Genomic DNA, 11814 nt, shown 5'->3' with positions numbered 1-11814 from the left:
AGAGAAAAGAGTATTAGGTTGGCGGCAGCAACGAAGAGTAAGAGAGGAGAGGTCGGTGTAAGGGAGAAAGAGATAGTCGGTAAGGTTAGAAAGAGTCGACAGGAGGGCAAGCAAGTGACGGTATAGAGGGGGCGGCGGAGAAGGCTTTGGAAGGTAGGGGGAGAGCAGTGCCTTGGCGCGAGCTCGAGGACTCGAAACTCCGGAATTCCAACCGACAGAACAGTGCCGGCGGTCGTACGACGCGGGTCTAGAGAGTGTGTGAATAGGATAGAGAGAGAACGAAAGAGCGCGCGCGCGAGAGAGAAAGAGCAACCCGCGGCTCTGGGGGAGGGGCGAGGAGGAAGAGAGAGGGAGAGGGACACGAGGTTGAGGACGATCGCTAGCTATTTACAATCGGAGTTCGAAGGATAAACCGCTCGTCTCGTGGCCGTGTCGGAGTCTCGCGTTCTTTCCGGTGCCGAATTCGAACGCAGAAAATCCTCGATCCTCGAGAAAATTATCGAGTCTAAAGAGAAGGAGGAATCGAACAGTCGATTGCGGGTGGACAATTTTGATTCGCGGACAGTGACGGAATGGACACGAAGTCAGTGAGCAAAGTGAACAGTGATAAATCGTGATGACCAAATGATTCGGAAACGAAGAGTTCCGTTTACGATCGTTGGACCTAGTGAAATCGTTCGTCGAGTAGCCGTTAGTTCGAGAAACGGGTAACAGTGACAAGATCGAGCGATCTGATCGACATGTAAATCGCACGCGTATCACCGTCGTTTACTTTTTTTTTTTTTCATCCTTTGTTTACTTTCGTTTGTACATACGTGTTCCGTTAGTGAAGTCCCGAGCCGAGGCTGTACATCGAAGATCCTTAGTTTTTCAGCCACGGCGTCGGCGGACATATTCTGTTGAAGGGAAGCCGGTTCCTAGCCGCGTTTCGGGCAACCATCAGCCATATATCATTGTCGTCATCGTCGGCAGACCGTCGAGGTGAGGGCGACGATGCCGTACACAGTGATACGCTCGACGTCGCACCAGGTGGAGCGATTGAGGTTGATTTGGACTTTCGTACCTGGCGTACGTGCGATCATATGATAAATGTAGAACACGTTGTATCCCGCTTTTTTTCTTTTTTCCTTTCTTTTCTTTTCGTTCGGCCTCCCCTCTTCTAAAAACCGTCCTTTCCCCGCAAATGTATCCTCGTCAGCTCACGTGACTCCAGTTTCGCGCCTCTTTTCGAGTCATCGTCCATGTGCTGGCCGCGAGGAAAACCGTATCGGCGCTCGTCGACGGCTCACAGGAGGGAGAAACGAGACGTCGCGACTTGATGCGCGTGTTGCACACCGTTCGATCCGCGAGAACCGCGTCGCACGAGTTCTGTGTTCGTTTTCGATATCGAGGAAAGTGAGACAGAAACGAGTACCGCGACACCCACCGGGACAAAAACTGTTATTTGAAATTTCGCGCGCGCAATAGCGCGTGAACGCGCGTGTGGGTGTGTGCAGAGCACCTCCGGTTCTGTGCAACGTGTGTGCCGATCATCATCTTTGTCCCTCGTTTACCGGACAGAGTGCAATTATCGAGGGATAAAACGAAAGAAAGAGGTGCACGCGGCTTTCTATCCTCGGAAAGATACGCGTCTAAACGAGACAGCGGGGCAGAGACTAAGAGACAATATGAGTGAAATGACGAGTGTCGAGCAGCAACAGCAACAACAACAGTACGTAGGCGGCAGTTCGAATCCGGAGCACCATTGCAAGGACTGCGGCCTTTATTTCGAAAGCGATAAAAGTCTCGAGGTGCACCTGCGCTACCACCAGGAGAACCTGCTAAGTCAGTGGGCGAGCCAGGCACAGCAGGAGGAGAGTAACAACAACAACAGTAAGGCCGGCAATCACAACAGTCACGTGGGCGTAAAACGCGAAAGCGTGACCGCGCCGGCGGACTCGAGCGAGTCTTCCTCGAGACCGCCCTCTCAGGATCCCACGTCTTCTCAACAATCGCAACAACAACAACAACAACAGCACTCGCAACAGCAGCAGCAGCAACAACAACAGCAGCAGCAGCAACAACAGCAATCGCAGCAACAACAGCCTGGTGGTCAGAATTACAATCATTTCCAGGCATCGATGTTCGGCGAGGCCAATTATTTCATGCAGAACGAACCGGCCTATATCTTACCTCATCACTACTCACCGCCGCGAGAAGACGCGCAAAACAATGGTGGGAGTAGTGGTGGAGGTGGAGGTTATTCGCGGTACCATCCGTATCAACATCAACAACACTTTCCTCCGGAACGCACCAGTTCCGTCAGTTCCACCAGTCCGAGAAGTCCGCCAATTCAGTGCGACAAGTGCGGTGCTGTTTACGAGGACGCTAATCAGCTGGGTGAACACGTACGAACGAATCATTCGAATTCACCCAGTGGTTATCCTGGCCAACAGCAGTACCAGCAGCTTGGAAACAGTCCTCAACAACAAAATCAACAACAACAGCTGCACTCGTCGCCGCCGCAGTCCGGTCAGCAGCAGCAACAGCAGCAATCTGGTTACGATTATAATGGCGGGCAAACGATGAAACGGAACTGAAGCAGGAACCAGAGGAGCAGGCCGAAATTCTTGATTTGGACTCTCACAAGGTGCAAACTCACAGGTACGAGGAAGAGCTGATGAGGCTTCACCAACAGCAACAGCAGGAGTTGCAGATGCAGATGCATCAGCAGCAGGTAATGCAGCAGCATCAACAGCAGCAGAGGGCTGGATCTCATTCGGTGAGTTCTATGCTGGGCTGGCCACCGGCCGCTCAGCCTCACGATTATCACCCTGGATTATCGCCCATGGGTCCCATGGACAGCGTTTCGCCGCTCTCAGATCAGGGTCAATTCATGCGTGGGCAACATATGCCTGTCGAACCGCCGCGACATCCAGGTTCCCCTATCATTACCAGCACGCAACCGATGCCAGGTCATCAGATGCCCGGTGGTCTTCTACAGCAACCACCGAAGCCTCCACCTTTGGCTAATCAATCGTGGAAAAGTAACGAAGCGCGGCGGCCAAAGACCTACAACTGCACCGCGTGCAACAAGTGGTTCACCAGCTCGGGACATCTGAAAAGGCACTACAATACGACGCTGCACAAGAACGCGGTGAAACAAAGCAATCAACCGGATCCAGCGAACATGCCGATCAGTGCTCATCATCATCCTGGTAGAGATAGTCATTCTGGTGGTGGCAGAGGCGGTGGACCATCCAGATCGCCAGAGTTATCTTCTTCCGGGAGTCCCCCAAACTTGATGGCAGGTCCCTCGGGCGAGGCGGCGAGGGGCCTGCTCCACACGCCCACCACTCTCTACAACAACAACAACAGCAGCAACAACAACAATTCCAACCACAGCAACAGCAGCAGCAGCAGCGAGTCTTCGGCGGCTCTAACCCAACAGCAGCAGCAGCAACAGGCGCCTTCGGGGGTACACTTGGGCTCCACAATGGTACCGCCGCTCAATTCGCCGGCGCAATCGCCACTGGCGGCTCATCATCAGCAACAAATGGGTTCTCCATCCCCCCAGCTGGGCCATCAGCAGCAGCAGCAGCAGCAACAGCAGCTTCATCACCTGCCAATGGGTTCACCGTCGGGCCAACTTCCGGTCCACCATCCCATGAGTTCGCCCATGTCACCCATGCATCCACCGCCGGCGCCCCACCTGAGTTCACCTTCGCCAATGGGCTCGTCCCACCCACACCACATGAGTTCGCCATCTCCCATAACGCCGGGCTCGGTCCACCCAGCAATGGCTTCGCCCACGGCGATGGGGGGTACTACGATGCCTCATCAGCCGTACCCAAACGCCTTGCCCCCCCACGTTACAACTACTACCAACATCCCGGGCCTGCTGGAGTCTATCACCATCCAGCTAACTACTACTGGTAATGAGATGCCTTTACCGCTCTCCGGTCAATCTCAACACCAGCAGTCACAACATCATCATCACCATCAACAGCAACAGCAGCAGCAGCAGCAGCAGCAGCAGCAACAGCAGCAACAACAACATCACCAACAGCAGCAGCAGCAGCAGCAGCAACAGCAGACTCAGGATGTTTTACCCGGTTTCGGGACCTTCAGCAATCATCAGAGGCCCCTGCCGAGTTTCACTCAATTCAATGTGACCGGGTTTTTGATAGGCCACAATCAACCGCAGGCCGTTAACGTGGGGGGGCTAAGTCCGGAGGAGAACGCATCTCCTCACGAAAGATCATTCGATTCGTCTGAATCGAAGTACGATCCGTACAGAAGTTCGCCGCCTCGATACGAGTCCCTCACGAATATGGACGTGAACATGCATCCAAATACCGACGGGATGATTATCAAACAATACGAGGCCCATACTCATAATCATCACATGTCGAACTCGATTCATCAATCGCCGGACAATCTCGAGGCGAACAACAATCTGCCGCAAGCGATTCAAGCGAAGGAGGAATTGAATCCGAACATCGGTAGATATTATCAGAAACATCAGAAATCAAAAGTAAACTCTGTGATCACGAAGGAACATCAGGTGACCAGTACCAACACCGGTTCGCACTACATTTCCCAGGACGGTTTTCACAAGTGCATCGAGTGCGACAAGGTATTCAACAAGGCTTGCTACCTGACGCAACACAACAAGAGCTTCCACTCTGGCGACAAGCCGTTCAAATGCAATCAGTGCGGTAAGAGGTTCCCCCTCGAGTACCTGCACGCGGAGCACCTGCAGAAGCACGCCGGTGACAAGCCGTACAAGTGCGAGATATGTCCGAAGCAGTTTAACCACAAAACTGACCTCAGGCGGCACATGTGCCTCCACACTGGCGAAAAGCCGTACGCCTGTGATAATTGCGGCAAGGGATTCATCAGGAAGGACCACATGATGAAGCACCTCGAGACGCACAAAAAGAAATCCAACAACCATAACGTCCATTTGCGGGCGTGATTCGAAGGGAGGAGAAGTTCGAACCACCGAGGAGCGAGCATCTACTGGTCCTGCATGAACACGGCCGTTATCCGATGATCTTCGCCCTCGGACTTCGTGATTATCAATCGAAATAAGGTGAGATCGTCGGTCGTCGAACATCACGACGGCCGGCTCGTAAATAATCGGCCAGATTATTTAGGTTCGGCTTCTCGATCGAACTTCGTGCTTTATCGATCAGAGACACTGGGACTCTAGTGTACAACCGTTCGATCGTGATCAAATTTGTAATTTATTATTCATAGTTCTCGTTTAAGGCAGTCCGAACAATCTCGTATCATCCGATTCCCGCCCAGATTCGAAGGAAAAGAAAAGAAAAAATGTTCTCCCATCTCCGTCTGATTCGACAAGAGAACGACATCCTTTCGCGTTCAACCGTTGTTCCCGAAGAAAGTATATCATCTCGCGTTAATATTCTATTTATATGATAGAGATCATTGTTTTTTTCTTTTTTCTTTTCGCTCGGTGCTAAAGAGTACGTCTCGCGAATAACAACGGTGCTCGGAAGGATCTTGGTTTTTTGCTCAACGGTTTAATATATTTATTGTTTAACAACCTCGAATCGGCTTCGAATTTAGCACCTTTCCTAAGAAGATTGTGTATATTTGAAGATCTTGATATTGAAAATCGAATCGCGATTCTTGAAACGATGAAATCTGTCAATTTTTTGGTAAGCATTCGATAGATGTTTCTCGTTTAGAACATCGCGAGTCGCGATACACGGAGTCGATCGTGAAAGATCGACAGGAGAACTGTCTTTTTTTTCTTTGTTTCTTTTTTTCGTTCTTCGGTCGACTGCTCGACTCGATGTACCGCGACTTTCGTTCGGGACAAATTCACCTGTCGGATCGTTTTCGAATGCACAGTTTTCCTGGGAAAGTCGAAGCAACCGCGCGCACATGAACAATAATTAAAATCCGAGAAAAGAACGCGCAATGGAACGTTTTCCGCTGCGACGTTGTAACTTCGAAGCTTATCGATTGTACAAAATATGTTAAATGTATAGGCGTATAATTATTCTAATTATTATTATCACTGTAATTATCGAATTCAATTGAATATCGTCTAGAAAGTGATTACGAAACCTATTCATAATACTCGTATTTTATAGCGTACATAGCATACTTTATCGAGGGAGAACGAGAGCAAAAGATGATTTAAAAAAAAAAAAAAATCATGTTTGATAGGTAATCGTGAAAAGGCGCGGCTATCGGATCACCGTAACATAAAAATATGTTTAACAATCGTCGTTTAGTCTTCTCTTTATTTAACATGATCGGGGAAATATTTCTATTATGTTTTCTTTCTTTTAGAGACGGTCGAGAGGCGAATAAAAAATTCATTAATCAATTTAGAATAGACGTATAGAATAGTTTGACTTAACGACGAGCTTCTCGAAACGTTCTCTTTACATTCCTAATTTCTTTTTATACATTCCAATTCTCGTGGTTCGATGAGGAAAATTAGTATTTTCAAAAAAAGAATTTTTAACAAAATTGAATTGTCGCGTCTTTTCTAAACGTTAAGATAGCCTAAGCATTCGATTTGTACGTTGCCCGGAATGAATCTTGCTCGTGTCGTTAATCACGCTTAACGAAACGCGCACTTTGCGGTTTGATTCACTTTGTATATTTCAATCTAACGTTTCCGTGAGTCAGGAATAATTTTCAGGACGCGTGCAGAATATTCGTTTAATGGGTTATTAAATCGTTTCGGAATTTCGTTCAGCGTGGTGCCTCTTAATTGCGCGTCACCCGTCGCATACGATCAATTAATGCTCGATTAATTGCTCTGGAAGCGCAAAACGAGCCAATCAACGAGGATAGGATCGCGTCTCTCATCTCTCGCGACACGAGCGAATATTCCCTTCGCGCTACGCACAGCTCGTTACACTTACACGTATACATATAAACACAGGCACACATTGAATATACGTTGACCTCGCTTTAATAAATTCTACAATGTTGTTTACGCGTAATTATTTCTGTTGGTGATCAACGTTTATCGGTTTTAAAAGTTTCATGCTTGTTCGAGGAATGCACACTTGCCGGTTAAAAGTGTGGAATCATCTGTTATAAAATTTATTACATGTGAACTATTTCCAATCGGTTTTATTTTGTACTTTGCAAATAAAAAATAGTAATTCATAACATCTTCAATAACGCAATTAGAAATAATAAAATTAAAAAATCTTCAACGTTTTCCAAATTATAGTCACAACTTTTTAAATATAAAAATTTCTTAATATACTACTTTTATTTGGTTTTATAGTCTACCTTTGAAATTACAATTAATTCTGAATAATAAGGTTCCATACTTTTGATCGATAGTGTACATTTGATCATTAGTTTCAAGTCACTTTGTTCCTGTTCAATTGTTATTGTTGTGAAAACGATGTTCTTAAGTAACGTTGATTAAAATTGTTCACTCGTTGTATTATTGTATTTTGACGGATAAATTCTCTTGTTTATTATTCTTTCTTTTGTTTTTCAATGTTCCATTTCCGTGTTACACTGAATCGTTTGTTTTAAATCAGAGACGAGAGGTCCCTTTTGATCATGTTTCACTGCTCCAAATAATTGTTGCTTTATTACATACTAATTAGCATGTTTATTACACGATGAAAATTTCTATGGTATTAAATATACAGTATTATTTTATCTCTGTTACGTAATTTGTTTCTCGAGAATGTGACTCATGATTTATCATCGATTATTTCGAGCAGTGTATCGGTAATTGTACATAAAAATAGACACGAACACACACGCACACGTCGACGTCCTTCCTCGAGTTTCGTATTCTTTTGTTTTGTTTTTTTTTTTTTAATTATTTCATATTAAAACTAGAGAAAGAAGAAAAGATTGAAAGCGAGAAGAAAAAAAGACGATAAATTATATAGCACTCTTACCATTTTTACTACGTAATATGAACAGCCAGAACAGACTACCTCAGAGTTCAGGAATTTAACGATGAATGAAAGGAAGAAAGAAAAGATGAAAGAGCCAATGCAATAATAGTAATGTTATTAAAGAGGAAAGAGTAGGTGAGCGCGCATCCGTGCGGGCGGAACGACGTACTTCTCCATATTTTTCCTTCCATGCTCACCCTTGTTATTTAATAGATAGATTTATCAAACTTCAAATTTCAATCGAATGATCTCAGAAAAAAAACTTTAAGCAATAGTTTCTCATAAATCTTTCTACCATATCGTAGTAGCTCTTAACACTTTTATGGCTCTGATACATATATTAATTTTTTATTCCAGCATTTATTATTTTATTTCCATTTACCGCATCATATTTATAATTGAAAAATCGGCAAATTTTTCTCACAGACAAAATTTATTCAGTAACCCGTTTCTCAAATTACACGAGCTATTAATTTCATGAAATATGCGACCATCAAAGTGTTAGAAGGGAAAACTGCTCAAATAACCCACTAAGATTTTAATGAGCTTATGCATATTGATACAGTGTTTTACAGCAAATATTCATCCATGTAATTTTAGACATAGACAATTAATAGATGAAATTCCGGTAGGGTTTATCTACTTCTCTGTAACAGCTGTTTTCAAATAATAATTGTAAGTTGTTTCATACTCGTGAAATTCTATCGAAAATTTAATATTAAATATTTGTTCACGCATTCACAGTGGTAAATTTTTTCGAGGATTTATCTGTTTGGCGGTACGAGGTAATTGTGTTTCGTAGAATATTTATCTTTCACAGACTCGTTTGGTGAAACAATAACGTTGAAAAATTTCGAAAATATTAGTTTAGCACATAAGCTGATATTTAATGAAAAATTAACCATACGGGTCCTGTATCTCTCGTACCGCAGGGAATGTGTTAATCTTTTCATTACTGTTCTATTGGAAAACGTTTCTCTACGTTCTTATATTAAATTAACTAATTCAGTATATAAAATATTATTTTTTATAGTAAATTATCCAATTTAATATATAAACGTAAATAAACTATGATTATTTCACTGGGAGTACATATTTTTAATTTCTATTTTGCATATTCAACTTTGAAATATAAACACTCGTAGTAACTAAAGGGTTAAATTAATAATTCATAAAAAAAAATTCATAACAATATAATTTATCAGACTATAAAAGTTAATTAAAATCCAAGTGGTTTATTTGCAAAGCTTAGCAATAATTTAATATTTAACAGCATTTTTATAAAATAGAAAAGTAGATATAAAAACTGCTCTCTTTCCTCTTTGCTTTTGCCGCAAAGTTCCTCGAGTCGCCCGCCGGTCGTAAAAAAAGCGTGTAATAGAACATTATACATTATAGATTCTAATATAAACAAAAATAAAAGCGAAATAGAAGTGAAGACTTAGGTGAGGAGCGAACACAGAGAGAGTCGACGATGAAGGGGAGGGTTGTAGAGATCGATGTACGTTTTAGAGACATATCAAACAGTATTACTGTACACTCAGTTTTATTATAAATAATCGTAAATTAAAGAAAAAGAAAAAGAAATGAAAGAAGAAAGAGAGATGAATGGTGAAGCGAAGGGTGAAAACTTGTAGTGAGACGAACGCGTTAGAGGGGTGGCGAGATCGATCGAGAATGATCAAGAATATAATACATATTTCCGACGTCATATCATTGTCAGATATTCGTATTGCGAACGTGTTTCAGCGAGAAAAAAAAACTAATATATGTGTTTCGCAGCCGTGATATATGGGCATAAAGAGATTAATCGAAAGGAAAGAACAAAAGCAATCAACAGAATTTTTCGTTTTTTCGATGCGTGAGAGGGAGAGAATGGTGAAAGAATGTGTAGAATAAAAATTACGAGATCTAACACAATGGGCATTTACCTGCGAAACAAACGATATAAATATATAAATATATATATACATACATGGTGATTTTGCGAGCGACGACGAAGCGGCGAATAACTTTCATTCTCGTTTCTTTTTTTTTTGTAGATTTGTTTTCGAACGTCAAGACGCGTTTCGCTTGTTTCTTGTATTATTATTATCGTCATTATTATTATATTATTATTATATATTACGAATATTATTATTATTGAAAAAGAAAAACGCGCATCGTTGGTATTTTTCACTCGTTCTGTGAGCGCGTTTTTGGTGCGGCAGCATGTTTGTAATTGTAAAATAATTGTTCCAGCACGTAAGTGCAAAATTATTATATCTATATTATATATATATATATATTATATATATATATACATATGTGTATATATATACACACGGTACCAAACTGTCGTTGGTTGTGCCAAAAACATGGAAAAAAAAGGGGGATGAAGTAGAAGGTGAAGAAAAGATGAGATGTAATGGAACCTTGTGTGCTTCCCTTCACGTGTAATTCTAATTTTGCGGGCATTTCACATAAGTACGAAGAAAAGAAAGGTGACGAAAGAATTTTATGGAAAAAGAAAAGATTATAAATAATAATTCTTGAGCGTGAGATGCAGAGTATTCGTGTTTGGATGAATGAACGAATGAAGATACGTATGCGTGGCGTGTGTGTTTGAGAGAAAGACGTTCGAGATCAAAGAGAAAGATAAGGAAAGAGAGGGAAAGTGGAAGAAATTTTTATCCGGTAATAACAAGTATTTTCCGTGCACACACCCATTCCTCGTTTTGTGCCATAATAATCGATGAAACTTGTAAGGGGGTTAAAAGATGGAGAACGCGTGCAGTGTGGGTGTTACAAGAGAAAGAACGATGTTTATATATTATATGTATACAAATATAAGGCGCGATAAACAGGGCGGAAAGGAGAGAGGAAAAACAAAGAATGGAATTATTGTGCGACGATGTTTGTTGTCCGTTCGATGTAGAATGCGAGCGAAAAGTCCAGCGTGAAAGCGAAAAAAAACACCGATGCATCATAGTAATAACGCTCATTGCGACGAAACGCGGTTTTTGTTCCTTCCTTTTTTTTTTACATTATTTTTTTTTTCGATCGTACATCGTACATGTTTTCTTTCTCCTGTTTGCGATACACAGGCCGATACGTCTCAACGTAAGATGACGGATAGAGTAAAAGAAAATGAGAGAGATAGAGAGAGATCCTATGAAGACGAAGAGAAGTATAGTATTTACAACCTGTATTATTTGATACGCGTTTAATTTTGTTTTTATAAATATATTTTATTTCTCAAGAACCTTGATTTTTCGTTGTTAACATTTCCATTCTTGTATCCTGATATATTTTTCTTAGTCTTTCATCCCCCTTCTACGATCTTTCTTTCGTTTTTCAATATTTTTCCAGAAAGTTTGTTAAATTGAAACATTTATTATTAGATTTTCTCGATTCTTGGTTACTGTTGTTACACCGCTTAGATATTTGAGTTTCGTGGTTCGATTTTTATTTAACCCTCGGACGGCGGACCATGGAGGGAGCTCCAATTTTTATTTAACTCTATATTTCATATTACCCTCTTTTTATAAATTTTACACTGTTTTTTTTTTAATTCTTCTTTCAACATATGAAACTCTTTTATTTAAAAATGATACATTTAAATTTAGTTTAATATTCTTGCGTACGTGTTGTAAGTTTGAATCACCATAGACTCAGGTTCCGCTGTTCAAGGGTTAATACCGGAGTACACGGGCGTGCGTGATTTTTTTCGCGAGCACATACAGCAATCACTGGGATTCGTTTACGTATCATCACCCTGTCCAGCATGGTATTTCGTCCACGCCCCCGTCGTGCCTCCTGAAAACCCCTCGTAATATTCCTCCCCCTGGACCAGCCAGCCATCAAACCTCTCGTCGCGTACTCGTAATCTTGGGCATTCTGTAATTTAGTAAATTGTTGCGGACTC

The 11814-nt window shown here is 42.4% G+C and overlaps 1 protein-coding gene across 1 annotated transcript; it reads left to right on the top strand.

The window, feature by feature from the left end:
- Positions 1–229: 229 nt before the first annotated feature.
- Positions 230–11157, top strand: LOC114871453 (myb-like protein Q). Its single transcript, XM_029177370.2, is given in 2 exon segments — positions 230–2568; positions 2571–11157. Coding segments are annotated over 2 exon segments (3291 nt in total). The 5' UTR covers positions 230–1667; the 3' UTR covers positions 4961–11157.
- The last annotated feature ends 657 nt before the right edge of the window (positions 11158–11814 follow it).

Source organism: Osmia bicornis, chromosome 2, assembly GCF_907164935.1.
Source record: "Osmia bicornis bicornis chromosome 2, iOsmBic2.1, whole genome shotgun sequence".
In the NCBI taxonomy this organism is placed as follows: domain Eukaryota; kingdom Metazoa; phylum Arthropoda; class Insecta; order Hymenoptera; family Megachilidae; genus Osmia; species Osmia bicornis.
This window is presented reverse-complemented; position numbering and strand designations above follow the sequence as displayed.